The sequence below is a fragment of the Nycticebus coucang genome, chromosome 10 (assembly GCF_027406575.1).
Source record: "Nycticebus coucang isolate mNycCou1 chromosome 10, mNycCou1.pri, whole genome shotgun sequence".
NCBI lineage: Eukaryota > Metazoa > Chordata > Mammalia > Primates > Lorisidae > Nycticebus > Nycticebus coucang.
In genome coordinates this window covers 129,229,326-129,252,496 of record NC_069789.1, presented here as the reverse complement: position 1 = coordinate 129,252,496, position 23,171 = coordinate 129,229,326, and the positions used below count along the sequence as shown (strand labels likewise).

General features: G+C 51.1%; 1 protein-coding gene across 1 annotated transcript in view; it reads left to right on the top strand.

Moving 5' to 3' along the window:
- WDR88 (WD repeat domain 88) overlaps positions 1-23,171 on the top strand; it is a 53,458-nt gene that overhangs the window by 4,788 nt on the left and 25,499 nt on the right. Inside the window, exons 2-6 of the mRNA XM_053606190.1 lie at positions 4,556-4,666; positions 9,751-9,839; positions 11,739-11,802; positions 15,222-15,360; positions 22,926-23,055. Of these exons, the coding sequence (XP_053462165.1) occupies positions 4,556-4,666; positions 9,751-9,839; positions 11,739-11,802; positions 15,222-15,360; positions 22,926-23,055 (533 nt within the window). The remainder of the gene's footprint in view (positions 1-4,555; positions 4,667-9,750; positions 9,840-11,738; positions 11,803-15,221; positions 15,361-22,925; positions 23,056-23,171) is intronic.

Genomic DNA, 23,171 nt, shown 5'->3' with positions numbered 1-23,171 from the left:
GGAGGGTAGGCTACTTAAGCTCAGGAGTTTGAGACCAGCCTGAGCAAGAGTGAGAACTGCCTCTAAAAAAATAGCCAGGGCTTGTGGCAGGTGCCTGTAGTCCCAGCTACTCGGGAGGTGGAGGCAAGAGAATCACTTGAGCCCAAGAGTTTGAGGTTGCTGTGAGCTGTGATGCTATAGCACTCTACTGAAGGTGGCAAAGTGAGACTCTGTCTCAAAAAAGAAGAAAAAAATTACTCAAGGGAGCGCTCCAGCAGAGACTGGAAAATCAGAATTAAGAACTAAAATTTAAAAAAAGAGTGGTTTAGAGACAGTCATGTAATCCCAGCACTCTGGGCGGTAGAGGCAGGTGGACTGCTTGAGCTCAGGAATTCTAGACCATCCTGAGCAATTGTGAGACTTCCTCTCTACTAAAAATAGAAAATCTAGCCAGGCTACTGGTGGGCGCCTGTAGTCCCAGCTACTCGGGAGGCTGAGGCAAGAGGATTGCTTGAGCCCAAGAGTTTGGGGTTGCTGTAAGTGAGGCTATGAGGACGCCAAGGCACTCTACCCAGATCAACAGAGTAAGTCTCTGTCTCAAAAAAAAGAAAAAAAAAAGGTAGAATCTTCAGAATTCCATAAATTAACAAACAAACAAACAAACAAAACCCCCAGAGTCTCTGGTCTCATGTCCTTGCCAAGACTCCACCGGCCACCAGGCTCTCTGCCTCTGCGGGGAGGGGGCTTTGTGGCCGCGGAACCGCAGCTCCTGGCCCCCGGCCGACGCGGTCGGGGGGGCGCTCTAGACTTACTTGTTGAATGAATGAATGTACGAGTTTTGCTTTTCACAAATTGGTCCATCCTCTGCTCGGGTTTTAGTGGCCCTTCGGAAATGTGTCCGCGTGTTGGGAACTGCGCTCCGCAGCCTCTCCAGAACGGACCCCCACACCTACGCTCAGAACCAATCGGAAAGGAGGTCCCCGGAAGGGCCCGCGGCGGGGGCGGCGGGATTGTCCCCCACCCTCATCCATCTCTTTTTTCAGGATGGAGTAACGTTTTTGTAACGAGAGAAATAAACCAAACCCCAGGGCGCCTCCTCCAGGCCCAGGTGGCAGAAGAGGCTGCGGGACTGCGGCCGCAGAGAGCAGGGATCTGGGCGCCAGAGTCACGTCCTGAGCGTCGGGGGCGGCTGCTTGGTGGCTGCTCCCGGCTCCTGCCCCGCCGCGTGCTCCCAGCGCCCCGGGGGCCAATCCCCCTTCGTCTTCCTACCCCTGGCGGCCGAGCCCTCTTCCCCGGTCCCCGGTCCCCGGTCCCCTGGCGGCAGAGCCTGCTCCCCTGTGCACCCCGGTCCTCTAGCGGCAGAGCCTGCTCCGCTGTGCACCCCGGTCCCCTGGCGGCCGAGCCTGCTCCGCTGTGCACCCCGGTCCCCTGGCGGCCGAGCCTGCTCCGCTGTGCACCCCGGTCCCCTGGCGGCAGAGCCTGCTCCGCTGTGCACCCGGTCCCCTGGCGGCAGAGCCTGCTCCGCTGTGCACCCCGGTCCCCTGGCGGCAGAGCCTGCTCCCCTGTGCACCCAGGTCCCCTGGCGGCAGAGCCTGCTCCGCTGTGCACCCCGGTCCCCTGGCGGCAGAGCCTGCTCCGCTGTGCACCCCGGTCCCCTGGCGGCAGAGCCTGCTCCCCTGTGCACCCCGGTCCCCTGGCGGCAGAGCCTGCTCCCCTGTGCACCCCGGTCCCCTGGCGGCAGAGCCTGCTCCCCTGTGCACCCCGGTCCCCTGGCGGCAGAGCCTGCTCCCCTGTGCACCCCGGTCCCCTGGCGGCAGAGCCTGCTCCCCTGTGCACCCCGGTCCCCTGGCGGCAGAGCCTGCTCCCCTGTGCACCCGGGTCCCCTGGCGGCAGAGCCTGCTCCCCTGTGCACCCGGGTCCCCTGGCGGCAGAGCCTGCTCCCCTGTGCACCCGGGTTCCCTGGCGGCAGAGCCTGCTCCCCTGTGCACCCCGGTCCCCTGGCGGCAGAGCCTGCTCCCCGTGTCCCCCGTCCCCCTCGCCTTAGAGGGGGGTATCCTCTCCGTCTGACCGCCCGCCGCCCGCCTCGCCTCCCCGTCCCTGCGCCACCTGCTGACCTCATGGCAGCCCAACTCCCTGGACACAGCCCACGTTTCATCACCATCCCCCCAGTACCCCACAACTCAGTGTCTCAGCACCCCTAAACACGTCGCCGTGGAGAAAGGAAGAGGAGCAGAATAATTTCATGTTTGTTCCCTCTGTCTCCCCTCCCCAAGTTTTACTTGGGGGTATAATCACCATAAAATTCAACCACGCAGGGGGTACAATACAATGGTATTTAGTGTATTCAGAGTTGTGCCACCCTTGACACAAACAGTTTAGAACAACTTCATCATCTAAGAAACCCCATACCAGTTAGCAGTCACTCTGCATCTCCCTGTGACCCAACTCTTCCTGTCTCTACAGATCTGCCTGCTCTAGTCTCGTTCAGAGAATCAAGCCACATCCAGTCCTTTGTCCCTGGCTTTTTTTGATGGCATCGTATTTTCAGAGTTCATACTGGCTGTGGTATCTGTTACTTCTTACTTTATTTATCACCAAATAACATCCCACTATTGCATGCCTGTGACACATTTTATTTATTCATTCATCAGTTGAATGAATTTGGCTTCTTTCCACTTAATAACACTGCTATAAACATTATGTACGTATGTTCAAGTTTTTATGAGACTTTTCATTTCTCTGGAATACATGCTTAGGAGTGAAATTGCTGGGTCATATGTTAACTCACATGTTTAACTTTTTGAGAAACTGTCAAACGATTTTTCCAAGTGGCTGAACCATCTTACCTTCCTACTGGCAATGTATGAGAGTTCTAATTTTCCCAGGTCCTTGCCAACACTTATTGTGCGACCTTGACATTTTTTTTTTTTTTGAGACAGAGTCTCACTTTGTCACCTTTGGTAGAATGCTGTGGCATCACAGCTCACAGCAACCTCAAAAAAATAAAAATAAAAATAAATAATAATAAAGAAAGATTATTGTCTCTATTTAACTGTCTAAGTGCCCTTGGCAAAAATCAGTTGACTGGCTTGGCTCAGTAGCTCAGTGAGTAGGGTGCCAGCCACATACACCAAAGGTGGCAGGTTTGAGCCCAGCTGGGGCCTGCTAAACAACAATGACAACTGCAACAAAAAAATGGCCAGGAGTTGTGGCGGGCGCCTGTAGTCACAGCAACTTGGGAGGCTGAGCCAAGAGAATCACTTGAGCCCAACAGTTTGACATTGCTGTGAGCTGTGACGCCATGGCACTCTCACTCTGAGACTCCAATATATATCAGTTGACGGGCTCAGTGCCGGTTCAGTGGGTAGGGTGCCGGCACATACACTGAGGCTGGAAGGTTTGAGCCCAGCCAGGACAGCTAAAAGAATAATGACAACTGCAACAAAAAAATAGCTGGGTGTTGTGGCAGGCACCTGTAATCCCAGCTACTTGGAAGGCTGAGGCAAGAGAATCGCTTAAGCCCAGGAATTGGAGGTTGCTGTGAGCTGTGATGCCACAGCACTCTACCCAGGGTGACACAATGAGACTCTGTGTAAAAAAAAAAAAAAAAAAAAATCACTTGACTATAAATGTGAGTGTTTCTTTCCGGATTCTCCATTCTGTTTTGTTGACTGTAGGTCTATCTTTATGCCACTACTACACTGCTTTGGTTAGTCACTTTGTGGGAAGTTTCAAAATCAGGGAATCAGAATCCTCCACCTTTGTTTCCCATTTTCAGCGTTGTTCTGGCTATTCAAGTCCACTTGGATTTCCATGTAAATTTTAGGATTAGCTTGTCAATTTCTACAAAGAAGTCAGCTTGGATTCTGAAGTGATGGTATCGAATTTGGTAGATCATTTTGGAGAGTATTGTCATTTTAACTATTAAGTCTTCCCATCTATGAACACGGGATGTCTTTACACTTATTTTAGTCTTCATTAGTTTCCTTCAACAACATTTTATAATTTTCAGAGTATAAATTTTGTACTTTATTCAATTTATTCCTACCTATTCTTTTTTTTTTTTTTGGTAGAGACAGAGTCTCACTGTACCGCCCTCGGGTAGAGTGCCGTGGTGTCACACGGCTCACAGCAACCTCTAACTCTTGGGCTTACGCGATTCTCTTGCCTCAGCCTCCATAGCAGTTTTGTTTTGTTTTTGTTTTTTTGAGACAGAGTCTCACTCTGTCACCGTGGAGTCATAGCTCACAGCAACCTCAACCTCTTGGGCTCAAGAGATCCTATTGTCTCAGTTTTCCCATTTTTAGTAGAGACGGGGTCTTGTTCTTGCTCAGGCTGGTTTTGAACTCCTGAACTCAAGCAATCTATCCACCTCAGCCTCCCAGAGTGCTGGGATTACAGGCCTGAGCCACTGCGCCTGACTTCCTACCTATTCTTTTTGATGCTTTTGAAAGTGGAAATAATTAATTTTTTTCAGGTTGTTCATTGCAAATGTTCACAAATAAAATTGATTTCTGCATATCGACCTGTATTCTGCGATCTTGTTGAACTCATGTCGTCTATTCATCATTTTCAGATTCCATTTAAAGTTCTCAGGGGACACCAGCACATCGTGAGTTCCTGCCATTTCTGTGTGGATGACACAAAGCTCCTCAGTGGTTCCCATGACTACACGGTGAAGCTGTGGGTAGGTGTCCCTGCTCCAATGTTAGGTTCTCCTGGAACTAAAACATTCATAGGGCCGCACCTGTGACTCAAAGGAGTAGGGCACCGACCCCATAGCTGGAGTCTAAAAATAGCATAAAAAGGCCAGGCGTGGCGACTTAGGCCTGTAATCCCAGAACTCTGGGAGGCCGAGGCAGGTGGATCAATCGAGCTCAGGAGTTCAAGACCAGCCTAAGCAAGAGTGAGACCCTGTCTTTACTAAAAAGATAAACTAGCCAGGCATGGTGGTGGGTACCTATAGTCCCAGCTACCTGGAAGGCTGAGGCAAGTGGATCACTTGAACCCAGGAGTTAGAGGTTACTGTGAGCTATGATGCCACAGCACTCTACCAAGGGTGACAGAGTATGATACTGTCTAAAAAAAAAAAGATGGCAAGCAAAATGCACACTTGGGAAAGTTACCATCTCCCTTCTCCTGGGTGACAACAAAAGCAGTAACCTCTTGCCCCTGGAGCTTCTCAGTCACCCCAGAGGGTCCAGAAAGCATTTAAAGCTCCCATAGAAATCAGTAGCTTTCCCAAAAAGGACTTCATGGGACTCTGCAGCTCTGGGGACAGGAGAGACTATAAGGACAGCAGCAGAATGAAGGAAGAGGTGTCTGCTGCACCCTGATATGGGCTGGGCAGGCCCTGGGCAGCCCCAGTACAGCTGGTTCTGGGAGACATGGGAAGGGCTGGGGAGGCCCAGGAAGGCCTGGGAGGCTCTATAATCACCTAGGGTCACACAGCTGGCATGTGGGGTCTGAAGTAGCCCTCCTGATTAGTTGGTCTTGCCTTGGCACCCACTGATGACACAGAAGATATAGGTCTGAGATCATCAGTAGGGTGAGGAACTATTTTCTGCCCAATATCCAAACTGAGTCCAGGAGCCAGATTTGACTCTTTCTACCCTGCTGCCCCTCAAGCCAGAAGAGAGAGCAGGACTCAGTATTATCCCTCCTCTCCCTTGGAAGACAGCCACAGACACACATACCACCATCTGCAGCCAGCCCCAATGGCCTTTGCTTTTTCCCAGCCCACTCCCTCCTTGTCCCCTCACAACTGACCAGCACTGCCCCCAGCACTGCTGGCTGTGCGTGCAAGGCCCTAGAAGGGTTCCAGACAGCTGTATCTCTGCAGTCACCACCCCCATCCTTTGTTCCCCCTTCCCCCTGCATCTTGGGGTACTGAACTGTACTGAGGATGCCTCTCTCAACCACCCTTCGTGAACAAATCCCAGGCCTGGTCACCAGTCCTGGCCATACAGTCTCTGTGGATGGAACTGAGTTTTCCAGCTGAGAAGACCACCCGGAGATGATATAGCTCAGAGACCCCAGGGAGGATCCAAGCACAGCTGGGATACTCTGCCCCCCTCCATCAAAAGTTTTGGGGCTCTGGCTGGGTCAGTGGCTACACCTGTAATCCTAACATCTGGGAGGCCCAGGCAGATAGATTGCTTGAGCTCAGGAGTATGAAACCAACCTGAGTAAGAATGAGACCCCCATCTCTACTAAAAATAGAAAAAGTAGCCACGCATTGTGGCCAAGTGCCTATAGTCCAGCTACTCAGGAGGCTGAGGCATGAATATCACTTAAGCCCAAGAGTTTGAGGTTGCTGTGAACTGTGACACCAGGGCACTCTATTTAGTGTGACAGAGTGAGACTCTGTCTCAAAAAAGAAAAGAGTTTTGGGGGCTCTCAGTCTGGTCGTCTCTATCCCTTTTCCATTTTTTCGAGAAACTACACTAGGCTGGGCACAGTGGCTCACACCTGTAATCCTAACACTCTAGGAGGCTAAGGTGGGAGGATTGTTTGAGTTCAAGACCAGCCTGAGCAAGAGCCAGACCCTGGCTCTACTAAAAGTAGAAAAAGTTAGCCAGGCATGGTAACAGTCACCTGTAGTCCCAGCTACTTGGGAGGCTGAGGAGGGAGGCTGAGGCAGGAGGATGGTCTGAACCCAGAAGTTTGAGGTTGCTGCGAATCAGGCTGACGCCAGGGCAGTTTAGCCTGGGACAACAGAGTGAGACTCTGACTCAAAAAGAAAAAAAAAAAAAAGAAGAAGGTACACTAACTTTTTCAAGCCTTTGGTATCTGTGAATGTCTGGGTACTCAGCAATGGGGAACTCTCCACAAGCAGTGCCTAAGCTTATGAAATGTTTTAATTTTTTTTTTTTTTTTGCAGTTTTTGGCTGGGGCCAGGTTTGAACCCACCACCTAATAGAGATGGAGTTTTGCTCTTGTTCAGGCTGGTGATGTAATCTTTTAAAATCTCCCTTTCCCCTAATTAGAGATTATTGTGAATAATTTGGAAAGGTCATAAATGTAGGAAGAATCTGGGGGAAAATGATGTTCTTAACCCCATAACCAATCTCCCTTTAATACAGTGACATTTCTCTTTCTGGTCATTTCAAAGTAAGTTTGGGGCCAGGTGAGGTGGCTCACACCTGTAATCCTATCCCTCTGGGAGGCTGAGGCGGGTAGATCCCTTGAGCTCAAGCGTTCAGACCAGCCTGAGCAAGAGTGAGACCCCGTTTCTACTAAAAATAGAAAAACTAGCTGGGCATAGTAGTGGGCACCTGCAGTCCCAGCTACTCGGGAGGCTGAGGCAGCAGGATCACTTGAGCCGAGGAGTTTGAGATTGCTGTGAGCTATGATACCATAGCACTCTACGCAGGGTGACAGAGTGAGATAAAGTCTCAAAAAAGTAAATAAATAAAAGTAAATTTGGTAATTTTTCTCATATTACAAAAGTAATATGATTTCATTACAGGAAATACATGAAAACATATAGAAGGAAGAAAAAATCCCCAGAGGTAACTGCTGTGGAAATGGAGTGTATAGATTTTTTTCTTATACCTGCACATATGCATATATTTATGAAATTAGAACCATATGACATGCTGAATATGTAACCATAATAAACTTTGGTTACAAATATTGTCACATCTTCTTTATTTTCCCAACTGTTTATCTGAGACCCTTCCTCTTCATTCATTAACAGTCTAACCAGTATTCCGCCTTAAGTTGTTTGGGTCCAGAGCAGTTGGGTCCTGCTTCCAAATGACAAGAGGAAACCAGCCTCTGTCCATGGTTGCTGTTCCTTCTCTTGCCATGTGGTGTCACTATTGAGTAATGAACCTGTGCAGCCCTGTAGACTCAGGTTCAAGCTACTGCTGTTGCAGTTGTCATTGTTGTTTTAGCTGGCCTATGTGTTATGTGGCCGGCACCCTACCCACTGAGCTTATGGGAACCGCCCCTTCCTTCCTTCCTTCCTTCGTCTCACTCTGTCACCTTTGGTAGAATGTTGTGGCATCATAGCTCACAGCAACCTCAAACTCCTGGGTTCAAGCGATCCCCTTGCCTCAGCCTCCTGCGTAGCTGGGATTATGGACACCTGCCACAACACCTGGCTAGTTTTTCTATTTTTAGTAGAGATGGGGTCTCGCTCCTCAGGCTGGTCTGGAACTTCTGAGCTTGAGGGATGCTTCTGCCTTAGCCTCCCTGCTAGGATTACAGGTATGAGCCACTGTGCCCAACCTAGTAATTCATTGTCTTACCACTAACACTTGTTTTAAGAGAATTTCCAACCCTGCCTGTCCTGAAAAGCTGTTAGCACATTTCTTACTACCAATATTTAATCTTTGGCACCCCGGGTGCCCTCTGCTTTAACACTTTGCTCTGCTCTCATCACATCCCTTCCACACTGACCTTCAGCATGATCGTTGGCAGGGACCTGGTGCCCCACTGCTGGCAAGCTCCAGTTTGTGCTAACATCCCCTTTAGGTGGACACCTAGACCATTACCGGTGTTTATGGCATCACCTATAATGCACAATGAACCTTTTCATGCATAAGTCTTTTATTATTTTTTTTTATTTAAGACCTTTTTTTTTACTTTTTAAATTAAGTCATAAATACATTAATGCATTTATGGGGTATAATGTGCTGAATTTATATACAATTTGGAATGCTTACATCAAACTGGTTATTTAAGACCTTTATTAACAGGTGCTTGCAGTTTGTTGACTTTTTTGAAAAAAATCAAGTTGTAAACTTTTTTTTTTTTAGAGACAGAGTCTCATTTTGTCACCCTGGGTAGGGTGCCGTGGCGTCACAGTGCTCACAGCAACCTCCAACTCCTGAGCTTAGGTGATTCTTTTGCCTCAGCCTCCTGAGTAGCTGGGACCACAGGCACCTGCCACAATGCCCTGCTATTTTTTTGTTGCAGTTTGGCCACGGCTGGGCTCAAACCTGCCACCCTCAGTATACTGGGGCGGTTCCTGTGGCTCAGTGAGTAGAGCCCCCAAGTTGTAAACTTTGATTACAAATTAAAAATGAAGTTCTTTTAAGCCCAGGAGTTGGAGGTTGCTGTGAGCTGTGTGATGCCATGGCACTCTACCCAGGGCCATAAAGTGAGACTCTGTCTCTACAAAAAAAAAAAAAAAAAAATGAAGTTCTTAAAAATCTCAACTTGACCAGATATAAAACAATTTAAAAACCTTTAAAGGCATGTTGAGAAAAATCAGGCCGTGCCCAAGTCTTTGATTACAATTCTTGTCATTTCCTTTGGAGAGACTCCTTCAGAGTAGAATTGTTGGGTCAAAGGGTATGAACTTTTAAAAAGGTCTTGAAAGATTTTGCTAGATTCTAAAAGGCTGCTTTGGCCAGTAGAGAAGGAAAAAAATCATCTGTTTGGGGCATGCTGGCATTGTCCCAGCTACTTGGGAGACTGGTTGGGGGAGGATCCCTTGAGCCAGGAATTTGAATCTAGCCTGGGCAATGTAGCAAAACCCTGTCTCTAAAAAACAAACAAAAAGAAAAAAACCCATAAAAATATGTTTATAGTTCTGGTCCCAGAGTGACCAGTTTCCGTCTGGTGTCTGTGGAATTGTGGAGAGTTTCCCATGGAGGCTCTGCATGGCTAGGGGGTCCTTTCGGGGAGAGGTGTTGGAAAGTCCCTTCACCCTTTATGGTGAGTGAGTCATTAAACCTTGGGATCTTGTACTCTGCTGCTGATGTTGACCTTGGCCCACGACTTCAGCAAATTCTCTCTCTCTCCCGTTGATTTGAGGATGCTGCTGATGGATCTCTGATTCGGGATTTCGAGCCCCAGCCCGAGGCTCCCATTTTAGAGTGCAGCCTCACGGCGGACAGCAGAAGGTGACTGTACCTCGGGGAACACTGCTGGGGAAAGTGGGGGTGAGCAGGCAGGCCGGTGCATAGCCATGTCTGCGATCGTGTTTTGCTTTATTTCGTTTGATTTTTCAACTTTTAAAGCAAATATACAATTATATTCCCATATATTTCTGTTTTTTTTTTCCTGTGAGAATCAAGCAGATATAATAACACTTGAAAACTGAAAGTGCTTAAAAGAAAAAAGTCAGGCTGAATTTTGTTTGTGGAGCTTCTTTTCCATAGTCTTATGTAGACTGTTGTAGCTGCAAAGGACCTTAGCAATTTAGTCCTTAGCAATTCAAGGCTTCATTTCACAGGGGAAACTGAGGCCTGGGAAGCAGAGGTTTGACTGAGCTGCCATCTAGGAGAGGTTAGGGCTCAGGGGCAGTAACACACCAGGAACGGCTTCCAAGGTGTTTGCTCAAATCCACTCACACAGACATGAGATGGGCCTTTAAGGGACAGGAAATTTGCTTTAAAAATGGATTTACTGCTGGGTGTGGTGGCTCACACCTGTAATCCCTGCACTCTGGGAGGCTGAGGTGGATGGACTGCTTGAACTCAGGAGTTTGAGACCAGCCTGAGAAAGAGTGAGACCCTGTCTCCACTAAAAATAGAAAAACTAGCTGGGCATTGTGGCGGGTGCCTGTAGTTCCAGCTACTCAGGAGGCTGAAGCAAGAGGATTGCTTGAACCCCAGAGTTTGAAGTTGCTGAGACCTAGGATGATGCCATGGCACTCTACCCCGGACAACACAGAAAGAGTTTGTCTCAAAAAAGAAGAAGAAGAAGAAAATGGATTTACTTTTACCTTCAACTGGTATGGGGCTGGGCACAGTGGCTCCTACCTATAATCTCAGCACTTTGGAAGGCAGAGGCAGGAGTATCCTTTGCAGTTAGGAGTTTGTGACCAGCCTGGGCAACACAGGGAGAACTTGTCTCTATACAATATAGAAAAATTAGTGGGGCAGAGGCTGAGGCAAGAGGATCACTTGAGCCCAAAATCCGAGGCTGCAGTGACCTGTGATTTCATCCCTGTACTCCAGCCAGAGTGACAACAGAGATATGGTCACTACGTCAAAAAATAAAAACAAACCCCAACTTAGTGTGGGAATTTAATTTCCTTTTTTTTTTTTTGGAGACGGGCCTCATTCTGTGGCCCTGAGGTAGAGAGCCACGGGGTGTCACAGCAACCTCAAACTCTTGGACTCAAGCAATTCTCCTGCCTCGGCTTCCCAAGTAGCAGGGACTACAGGTGCTTGCCACAACAACTAGTTTTTCTATTTTTAGTAGAGATGGGGTCTTGCTCTTGCTGGGGCTGATCTCAAACTCCTGAGCTCAAGCAGTGCACCCACCTTGGCCTCTCTAAATGCTGGGATTACAGGTGTGAGCCACTGCACTTGGCTGAATTTAACCTTCATCGACCCGTTGGGACCACTTATATAAAGGACAAACTTTCTGCAGAAATATACAACATGAGAAGACAAGAACACATTTATGTATTTTTGCTAAATGTGTAAGAAAACATTTGAGAACAAAATGAGCACTATATTAAAGGATTTTGCTGCAAAAAGAGTCTTGTGAGCAGAGAGGGAAGGCATCGATCCTTCTGAGTTGCAGAGATCCATTTAAAAGAAGAAAGTAAATTACAGAATAAACAAACACAACAATGATACTTCAGGACTCAGGATGATAGTGGTGCGGTAGGAACCAGGGTCTCTGCTTTATGAGATGCTCTCAGCAGACTCATGGAGCATCTATCGAAAGACTCTTGTATTCTTTGTGCCCTCAGTCCCAAATCATACAAAGAAGAAAAAGTCCTCATGGAAACCACAGGCATGATTGTCCTTGTTGTTAACACCTGATGTTTGTTGATTTATTTCCAGGGTTATTGCGTCATCCTATGACAAGAAAGTGCAGACCTGGGACCTCGAGACAGGCAAGCTGCTGGTACGTGTGCACCCTGCCCCAGGGGGGATATCACAGCACAAGGTCTTGTGCTTTGGGCTAAACCCGGATAGGGGTGATGACAAAAGTCCCAGTCTTCCAGGAAAGGAGAGTTTGCTCAGGGACCCAAGATGTAGATGTGCATAGATCTCTATAGCAGCCACTGCTTTCCGAGCCACGACTTGCAAAGTTCAGAGGGTACAGGTGACACGGGATGGGCAGGAGAGAAGGAAAGCTTCTTGTAGAGGGCAGATTGAAGGCTTCTGCTAGAAAGACGAGAAGGGTTTGGGTACTCAGAAGCCAGGAGAAGTGCAGGTGTAGGGAGTAGCCTTTCAGGATTTCCGCTGGAGTGTTTAGATCGGATGAGGCATAATCTGGTCAAAGAACCAGGGTTCTGGGACTCCCCAGTGTGTTTTTCTCTCCACCCTGGAAGGCCACCATCTGCACCCTTCCAGCAGGCCTGAGCCCCCTCCCTGTCCTGCTCCCACACTCAGCCTGCCTAAAGGCCTCCTTGGGGCCTCCTGCCCCACCCCTGCTGGCAGCTTCTCATGGCCCATCTTCTCCCTTTCTCTTCGTTTTCTCCTTAAAAGAAAACTTTTCTTATTAGTACAAAGGTCAACTTATATTCATTGTAAACATTTTTAGGAAGACAAGATAAGTTACATTTTTCTTTTCTTTTTTTTTTGGAGACAGAGTCTCACTCCGTCATCCTGAGTAGAGTGCTGAGGCATCATCATAGCTCACGGCAACCTCAAACTCCTAGGTTCAAGTGATCCTCTTGCCTCAGCCTCCTGAGTACCTGGGATTACAGGCACCTGCCACAGCCCAGCTAGTTTTTCTATTTTTAGTAGAGATGGGGGTCTCACTCTTGCTCTGGCTGGTCTCCAACTCCTGAGGTCAGGAGATCCACCTGCCTCAGCCTCCGGGAGTGCTGGGAATATAGGGGTGAACCGCTGTGCCTGGTCTAAGCTACATTTTCTTAAAACTACCCTTCAGATTACAGTTAACATTTTGGTATCTTTTTTTCCTACATATGAACACAGGTAAGTATGTCATTACACATATTTTCTGAATCCTGACTTTTACCACCCCCCCCCCAAAAAAATTAACAATAATTGGTGAACGAGTATGCACCTGCTTTTTGTAATGGGAATATGGTATCCCACAGAATGGAGGGGGCAGGCCTTGTTGCACCTTCCCTGGTTATAGGATATCAAGGCTGTTTTTCTTTTTGTCTCTTATAAACAATGCTACAATGTGGAAAACTTGCATTTATTTACTCTCTGAATGCTCTAACATCTCTACTTTTTTTTTTTTTTTTTTGTAGAGACAGAGTCTCACTTTATGGCCCTCGGTAGAGTGCCATGGCCTCACACAGCTCACAGCAACCTCCAACTCCTGGGTTTAAGCGATTCTCTTGCCTCAGCCTCCCGAGTAGCTGGGACTACAGGCGCCCGCCACAACGCCCGGCTATTTTTTTTTTTGAGACAGAGTCTCACTTTGTAGCCCTAGATAGAGTCCTGGCATCGTAACCTCAACTTCTTGGGCTCAAGTTATCCTCCTTCCTCAGCCTCCCAGAATGCTAGGATTATGGACATAAACCAACATGCCCAGCCACTCCAACATCTCTCTCTCTTTTTTTTTTGTAGAGACAGAGTTTCACTTTATTGCCCTCGGTAGAGTGCCGTGGAGTCACACGGCTCACAGCAACCTCCAAATCCTGGGCTTAGGCGATTCTCTTGCCTCAGCCTCCCGAGTAGCTGGGACTACAGGCGCCCGCCACAACGCCTGGCTATTTTTTTGTTGCAGTTTGGCCGGGGCCGGGTTTGAACCTGCACCCTCGGTATATGGGGCCGGCGCCCTGCTCACTGAGCCACAGGCGCCGCCCCACTCCAACATCTCTTTATGATATCATTGTTATTTAAACAGTATAGAAACATGGAGTTTTAAAATAAACTTTTTAGTGGCAGGGCAGAGAGCCCAAGAGTTTGAGGTTGCTGTGAGTTATAATGCCATGGCACTCCACCGTTGGGCAACAGAATGAGACTAAAAAAAAAAAATCAAATAAAATATTGCCTTCAGAAACTATGCCAATTTATGCTGTAGGCCAGTGTGTTTCAACCTTTTTTCTCTTGTGGCACACTTGAACCCATAGTTAAACTTCTGTGGCACACTTAAATTATGTTGATTTAAAAAAAAAAAGAGTAAAAAAGGAATATACTTACTGTGCTTGAACTTCTTTCAAAAAGAAAGAATGAGCTTTAAAAATTTTTGCAGCACACTTGAGACCCTCTCACGGCAGGCACACCAGCATACATCAGTTGAAAATCACTGCCCTGGGCACTCGAGGACAGCCCACCATCCCCATCCTCACATGCTGGCAGCATGGGTAGCATCATGATTCTTAAAAATCTTAGCCAATTTTGTATAGGTGACAAACAAGCCTTGTACTGATTGCTCCTGACTTTGAGCATTTTTCCAAATGTTTATTTCTCCTTCCTACAGCCCATTTTTCTACTTGAGGTGCTTTTCTTTCTCTTTTAAAACTTTTGGTGGCGCCTGTGGCTCAGTGAGTAGGCCGCCGGCCCCATATACTGAGGGTGGCGGGTTCAAACCCAGCCCCGGCTGAACTGCAACAAAAAAATAGCTGGGCGTTGTGGCGGGCGCCTGTAGTCCCAGCTGCTCGGGAGGCTGAGGCAGGAGAATCGTGGAAGCCCAAGAGCTAGAGGTTGCTGTGAGTCCTGTGACATCATGGCACTCTACCGAAGGCGAGTGAGACTCTGTCTCTACACACACACACAAAAAAAAAAACACTTTTTTTTTTAGTACTTTTGTTTATTTTTGTTACACAGATAATTCATGCTGCAAGCCAACTATAGAGCTGAATTCGTTGTCTATCAGTGCTTGGCAAATTACTCCAAAACTTAACAGTTTCAACTAACAAATGTTTATCTTCTCATGCAATTTCTGACAGGAATCTAAGGGTTGCTTAAGCAGGTGGTCCTGGTTCAGGTCTCTTGTGAAGTCACAATTAAAATGTTATCTGGGGCTGCAGTCGTCTCAAGCTGCCGTGAGGCTGGAGGTTTCCTTCCAAGATGGCTCCCTCATATAGCTGTTGGCCAAGACCTCAGTTCTTCTCCACGTAGGTCTCCATGGAGACACAGGGCAGCTTGAGCACTCTTGGGACAGGGCAGTTAACACAGATGAATGCATTCTGTTTATTAGTTTAATTAATTAAATGAAATTAATAAATTCAGTTCCTTACTTGCACTAGCTCATTGCAAGTGCCCAGCGACCACATGCAGCCAGTGGCTACCTCACTGGGCAGTGCGTAGACAGACATTCCCATCATCACAGAAGGTCCTCCTGGGTCCCTGGGCAGGAGAGGGGAAAACCACCTTGCGACTGTTGCCTCATTTCAGTGGAAGATGGAGTATGATTCCTTCATTGTCGCCAGTAAGTTTTCTCCTGACGGTAAATACGTGGTCTTGGGCTTTGATTTGGATCACGGAATCTGCATAAAGGATGCGGAAAACATCACCACCATTGCACTCATCAAAGGTGAATTTGCCTGGGTTTCCTGTCTGTCCCGTCTGCCATCATCACAGCCACTTGGCACTGACAACTGTTGATTCCTGTATTTGGTGAGACTGTGATGGCATGAACTGTAATGATAGGTGGCTGGGTCACTGATTGCTGACAGCGCAGATAGTCAAAACCAAAACTGATCCTCTTCAGTCCCCTGCTCGTAACAAAAGAAATAATGGTCTGCTCTGACCTCACTGGGTTGGGAAGGGCATACAAAGTGGAAATATTGGGGTGGTGCCTGTGGCTCAAGGAGTAGGGCGCCGGTCCCATATGCTGGAGGTGGCAAGTTCAAACCCAGCCCTGGCCAAAAAGAGAAAAAAAAGATCAAAGTGGAAATATTTTTGCCTGTATTTTTTTTTTTTTTTTTTTTTGGAGACAGAGTCTCACTTTGTCACCCTCAGTAGAGGGCTGTGTGGTGTCACAGCTCACAGCAATCTCAAACTCTCGGGCTCAAGCAATTCTCCTGCCCCAACCTCCCTGGTAGCTGGGACTACAGCCACCTGCCACAATGCCAGGCTATTTTTAGAGATGGGGGTCTCGCTCTTGCTCAGGTTGATCTCGAACCTGTGAGCTCAGGCAGTCCCTCTCCTCAGCCTCCCAGAGTGCTAGGATTACAGATGTGAGCTACCCTGCCCGCCTTTTTTTTTTTTTTTTTTTAGACAGAGTCTCACTATGTCAACCTTGGTAGAATGCTGTGGTGTCACAGCTCACAGCAACCTCAAACTCTTGGGTTTAAGGGATTCTCTTGCCTCAGCCTCCCAAGTAGCTGGGACTACAGGCACCTGCCATGATGACTGGCTATTATTATTTTTTTTTTTTTGGCAGTTGTTTAGCTGGCCCGGGCTGGGTTCAAACCCGCCACCCTCAGCGTATGTGGTTGGCGCCATAACCTCTGTGCTACAGGTGCTGAGCCATTTTTCCAGTATTTTTAAAATAGAAAAATAGTAACCATCATTTGTCAATTTTCTCTTCATGCTGTTGTGCTATGATGGTTATGTAGGATGTCACCATGAGGGAACTGGGTGAAGGGCATGTGGAATCTGCTATTCCTCACAACCTGCATGTGAGTTTATAGTTATTGCAAAATGAAAAAAAAGTGTAACCATTGTAAAGATATTCATTATGTAAACTAAAAAGCCAAAAGCCTATCTACATGTCCTGCCTCCTGCCCAGAGGAGCCTGTAACGCTGCTGGCTGGCCTTCCTGCTCACACAGCTCTACTTGCCGTAGGTTTCCTTTTATCCACATGGTGCGTGCACTGCCCACAGCTTGCGCTTTTCCCTTAGGGCGTCACCTCTTACTCCACTTCCCCCGCTCTGTGCACCCCTTCTCCCTACATAGGGCGTCACCTCTTACTCCACTTCCCCCGCTCTGTGCACCCCTTCTCCCTACATAGGGCGTCACCTCTTACTCCACTTCCCCTGTTCTGTGAACCCCTTCTCCCTACATAGGGGGTCACCTCTTACTCCACTCCCCCTGCTCTGTGCACCCCTTCTCCCTACATAGGGGGTCACCTCTTACTCCACTCCCCCTGCTCTGTGCACCCCTTCTCCCTACATAGGGCGTCACCTCTTACTCCACTTCCCCCGCTCTGTGCACCCCTTCTCCCTACATAGGGGGTCACCTCTTACTCCACTCCCCCTGCTCTGTGCACCCCTTCCTCCTACATAGGGGGTCACCTCTTACTCCACTTCCCCCGCTCTGTGCACCCCTTCTCCCTACATAGGGCGTCACCTCTTACTCCACTCCCCCTGCTCTGTGCACCCCTTCTCCCTACATAGGGGGTCACCTCTTACTCCACTCCCCCTGCTCTGTGCACCCCTTCTCCCTACATAGGGGGTCATCTCTTACTCCACTTCCCCTGCTCTGTGCACCCCTTCTCCCTACATAGGGGGTCACCTCTTACTCCACTTCCCCCGCTCTGTGCACCCCTTCTCCCTACATAGGGGGTCACCTCTTACTCCACTCCCCCTGCTCTGTGCACCCCTTCTCCCTACATAGGGGGTCACCTCTTACTCCACTCCCCCTGCTCTGTGCACCCCTTCCCCCTACATAGGGCGTCACCTCTTACTCCACTCCCCCTGCTCTGTGCACCCCTTCTCCCTACATAGGGGGTCACCTCTTACTCCACTCCCCCTGTTCTGTGCACCCCTTCTCCCTACATAGGGTCACCTCTTACTCCACTTCCCCTGCTCTGCGCACCCCTTCTCCCTACATAGGGCGTCACCTCTTACTCCACTCCCCTGCTCTGTGCACCCCTTCTCCCTACATAGGGGGTCACCTCTTACTCCACTCCCCCTGCTCTGTGCACCCCTTCTCCCTACATAGGGCGTCACCTCTTACTCCACTGCCCCTGCTCTGTGCACCCCTTCTCCCTACATAGGGCGTCACCTCTTACTCCACTCCCCCTGCTCTGTGCACCCCTTCTCCCTACATAGGGGGTCACCTCTTACTCTACTTCCCCTGCTCTGTGCACCCCTTCTCCCTACATAGGGGGTCACCTCTTACTCCACTCCCCCTGCTCTGTGCACCCCTTCTCCCTACATAGGGCGTCACCTCTTACTCCAGTTCCCCTGCTCTGTGCACCCCTTCTCCCTACATAGGGGGTCACCTCTTACTCCACTCCCCCTGCTCTGTGCACCCCTTCTCCCTACATAGGGGGTCACCTCTTACTCCACTCCCCCTGTTCTGTGCACCCCTTCTCCCTACATAGGGCGTCACCTCTTACTCCACTTCCCCTGCTCTGCGCACCCCTTCCTCCCTACATAGGGCGTCACCTCTTACTCCACTCCCCCTGCTCTGTGCACCCCTTCTCCCTACATAGGGGGTCACCTCTTACTCCACTCCCCCTGCTCTGTGCACCCCTTCTCCCTACATAGGGGGTCACCTCTTACTCCACTCCCCCTGCTCTGTGCACCCCTTCTCCCTACATAGGGGGTCACCTCTTACTCCACTCCCCCTGCTCTGTGCACCCCTTCTCCCTACATAGGGGGTCACCTCTTACTCCACTCCCCCTGCTCTGTGCACCCCTTCTCCCTACATAGGGGGTCACCTCTTACTCCACTCCCCCTGCTCTGCGCACCCCTTCTCCCTACATAGGGGGTCACCTCTTACTCCACTCCCCCTGCTCTGCGCACCCCTTCTCCCTACATAGGGGGTCACCTCTTACTCCACTCCCCCTGCTCTGCGCACCCCTTCTCCCTACATAGGGGGTCACCTCTTACTCCACTCCCCCTGCTCTGCGCACCCCTTCTCCCTACATAGGGGGTCACCTCTTACTCCACTCCCCCTGCTCTGCGCACCCCTTCTCCCTACATAGGGGGTCACCTCTTACTCCACTCCCCCTGCTCTGCGCACACCTTCTCCCTACATAGGGGGTCACCTCTTACTCCACTCCCCCTGCTCTGTGCACCCCTTCTCCCTACATAGGGGGTCACCTCTTACTCCACTTCCCCTGCTCTGTGCACCCCTTTTCCCTACATAGAGGGTCACCTCTTACTCCACTCCCCCTGCTCTGTGCACCCCTTCTCCCTACATAGGGGGTCATCTCTTACTCCACTCCCCCTGCTCTGCGCACCCCTTCTCCCTACATAGGGGGTCACCTCTTACTCCACTCCCCCTGCTCTGCGCACCCCTTCTCCCTACATAGGGGGTCACCTCTTACTCCACTCCCCCTGCTCTGCGCACCCCTTCTCCCTACATAGGGCGTCACCTCTTACTCCACTCCCCCTGCTCTGTGCACCCCTTCTCCCTACATAGGGGGTCACCTCTTACTCCACTTCCCCCGCTCTGTGCACCCCTTCTCCCTACATAGGGGGTCACCTCTTACTCCACTCCCCCTGCTCTGCGCACCCCTTCTCCCTACATAGGGCGTCACCTCTTACTCCACTCCCCCTGCTCTGTGCACCCCTTCTCCTTACATGGGGGGTCACCTCTTACTCCACTCCCCCTGTTCTGTGCACCCCTTCTCCCTACATAGGGGGTCACCTCTTACTCCACTCCCCCTGTTCTGTGCACCCCATCTCCCTACATAGGGCGTCACCTCTTACTCCACTTCCCCTGCTCTGCGCACCCCTTCCTCCCTACATAGGGCGTCACCTCTTACTCCACTCCCCTGCTCTGTGCACCCCTTCTCCCTACATAGGGGGTCATCTCTTACTCCACTCCCCCTGCTCTGTGTACCCCTTCTCCCTACATAGGGCGTCACCTCTTACTCCACTCCCCTGCTCTGTGCACCCCTTCTCCCTACATAGGGGGTCACCTCTTACTCCAGTTCCCCTGCTCTGTGCACCCCTTCTCCCTACATAGGGCGTCACCTCTTACTCCACTCCCCTGCTCTGTGCACCCCTTCTCCCTACATAGGGGGTCACCTCTTACTCCACTCCCCCTGCTCTGTGTACCCCTTCTCCCTACATAGGGCGTCACCTCTTACTCCACTCCCCCTGCTCTGCGCACCCCTTCTCCCTACATAGGGCGTCACCTCTTACTCCACTTCCCCCTGCTCTGTGCACCCCTTCTCCCTACATAGGGGGTCACCTCTTACTCCACTCCCCCTGTTCTGTGCACCCCATCTCCCTACATAGGGCGTCACCTCTTACTCCACTTCCCCTGCTCTGCGCACCCCTTCCTCCCTACATAGGGCGTCACCTCTTACTCCACTCCCCTGCTCTGTGCACCCCTTCTCCCTACATAGGGGGTCATCTCTTACTCCACTCCCCCTGCTCTGTGTACCCCTTCTCCCTACATAGGGCGTCACCTCTTACTCCACTCCCCTGCTCTGTGCACCCCTTCTCCCTACATAGGGGGTCACCTCTTACTCCAGTTCCCCTGCTCTGTGCACCCCTTCTCCCTACATAGGGCGTCACCTCTTACTCCACTCCCCTGCTCTGTGCACCCCTTCTCCCTACATAGGGGGTCACCTCTTACTCCACTCCCCCTGCTCTGTGCACCCCTTCTCCCTACATAGGGCGTCACCTCTTACTCCACTCCCCCTGCTCTGTGCACCCCTTCTCCCTACATAGGGCGTCACCTCTTACTCCACTTCCCCTGCTCTGTGTACCCCTTCTCCCTACATAGGGCGTCACCTCTTACTCCACTTCCCCTGCTCTGTGCACCCCTTCTCCCTACATAGGGGGTCACCTCTTACTCCACTCCCCCTGCTCTGTGTACCCCTTCTCCCTACATAGGGCGTCACCTCTTACTCCACTCCCCCTGCTCTGCGCACCCCTTCTCCCTACATAGGGCGTCACCTCTTACTCCACTTCCCCCTGCTCTGTGCACCCCTTCTCCCTACATAGGGGGTCACCTCTTACTCCACTCCCCCTGTTCTGTGCACCCCATCTCCCTACATAGGGCGTCACCTCTTACTCCACTTCCCCTGCTCTGCGCACCCCTTCCTCCCTACATAGGGCGTCACCTCTTACTCCACTCCCCTGCTCTGTGCACCCCTTCTCCCTACATAGGGGGTCATCTCTTACTCCACTCCCCCTGCTCTGTGTACCCCTTCTCCCTACATAGGGCGTCACCTCTTACTCCACTCCCCTGCTCTGTGCACCCCTTCTCCCTACATAGGGGGTCACCTCTTACTCCAGTTCCCCTGCTCTGTGCACCCCTTCTCCCTACATAGGGCGTCACCTCTTACTCCACTCCCCTGCTCTGTGCACCCCTTCTCCCTACATAGGGGGTCACCTCTTACTCCACTCCCCCTGCTCTGTGTACCCCTTCTCCCTACATAGGGCGTCACCTCTTACTCCACTCCCCCTGCTCTGCGCACCCCTTCTCCCTACATAGGGCGTCACCTCTTACTCCACTTCCCCCTGCTCTGTGCACCCCTTCTCCCTACATAGGGGGTCACCTCTTACTCCACTCCCCCTGTTCTGTGCACCCCTTCTCCCTACATAGGGGGTCACCTCTTACTCCACTCCCCCTGTTCTGTGCACCCCTTCTCCCTACATAGGGCGTCACCTCTTACTCCACTTCCCCTGCTCTGCGCACCCCTTCCTCCCTACATAGGGCGTCACCTCTTACTCCACTCCCCTGCTCTGTGCACCCCTTCTCCCTACATAGGGGGTCATCTCTTACTCCACTCCCCCTGCTCTGTGCACCCCTTCTCCCTACATAGGGCATCACCTCTTACTCCACTTCCCCTGCTCTGTGCACCCCTTCTCCCTACATAGGGGGTCACCTCTTACTCCACTCCCCCTGCTCTGTGCACCCCTTCTCCCTACGTAGGGGGTCACCTCTTACTCCACTCCCCCTGCTCTGTGCACCCCTTCTCCCTACATAGGGGGTCACCTCTTACTCCAGTTCCCCTGCTCTGTGCACCCCTTCTCCCTACATAGGGCGTCACCTCTTACTCCACTCCCCCTGCTCTGTGCACCCCTTCTCCCTACATAGGGGGTCACCTCTTACTCCAGTTCCCCTGCTCTGTGCACCCCTTCTCCCTACATAGGGGGTCACCTCTTACTCCACTCCCCCTGCTCTGTGCACCCCTTCTCCCTACATAGGGGGTCACCTCTTACTCCACTCCCCCTGCTCTGTGCACCCCTTCTCCCTACATAGGGGGTCACCTCTTACTCCACTCCCCCTGCTCTGTGCACCCCTTCTCCCTACATAGGGGGTTACCTCTTACTCCACTCCCCCTGCTCTGTGCACCCCTTCTCCTTACATAGGGCGTCACCTCTTACTCTACTTCCCCTGCTCTGTGCACCCCTTCTCCCTACATAGGGCGTCACCTCTTACTCCACTCCCCCTGCTCTGCGCACCCCTTCTCCCTACATAGGGGGTCACCTCTTACTCCACTCCCCCTGCTCTGCGCACCCCTTCTCCCTACATAGGGCGTCACCTCTTACTCCACTCCCCCTGCTCTGTGCACCCCTTCTCCCTACATAGGGGGTCACCTCTTACTCCACTCCCCCTGCTCTGTGCACCCCTTCTCCCTACATAGGGGGTCACCTCTTACTCCACTCCCCCTGCTCTGTGCACCCCTTCTCCCTACATAGGGGGTCACCTCTTACTCCACTCCCCCTGCTCTGCGCACCCCTTTCCCTACATAGGGGGTCACCTCTTACTCCACTTCCCCCGCTCTGTGCACCCCTTCTGCCTACATAGGGGGTCACCTCTTACTCCACTCCCCCTGCTCTGCGCACCCCTTCTCCCTACACCAGCCACCGCCAGGCCTCTGCACGCCTGTCGCCCTTGCTTTTCTGCCTTGCTCGCTGATGTTGAGGCCCTTCCTGGGCACCTCGGGTGGGCCAGACGTCCGCGGCCTGGCAGCCTCACACATTCACTGATGGCCTAGGAGGCAGATCATTGAACCCTCATCAGCCTGGGAACTCTGTGAGGATGGAGGGCAGGCCGGCCGTACTCCGTGTTCAAAACCTGGCACACAGTAGGCACTCAGGACATGTCTGTGCAGGCGAATAGCCGCTTAGGAACACTGAGATTACACTTCACAGTATCATCGTGGCTGGGGAGGCTGTGAGCCCTTCCGTCCAGTATGTGAAAGGTGTGGTAACAAGTCACTCCCTGTGCCACAGATCACCACAGCAAGTCCGTCACCGCCTGCTGCTTTGACCCCGACAGCCAGAAGGTGGCTTCTGTTTCGCTGGACAGGTGCATCAAGATCTGGGATATGATAGCCCAAACCACACTGCTCACCATCCCCAAGTGAGGAGGGCCTGGGGGCTGGCGGTGGCCTGGAGCAGGGAGGTGGGTGGCCATCCCGTTCACACCCTCCTGGATTTCCTGCATCCAGGTGGACACACCTGCAGCTCGTCACGGGT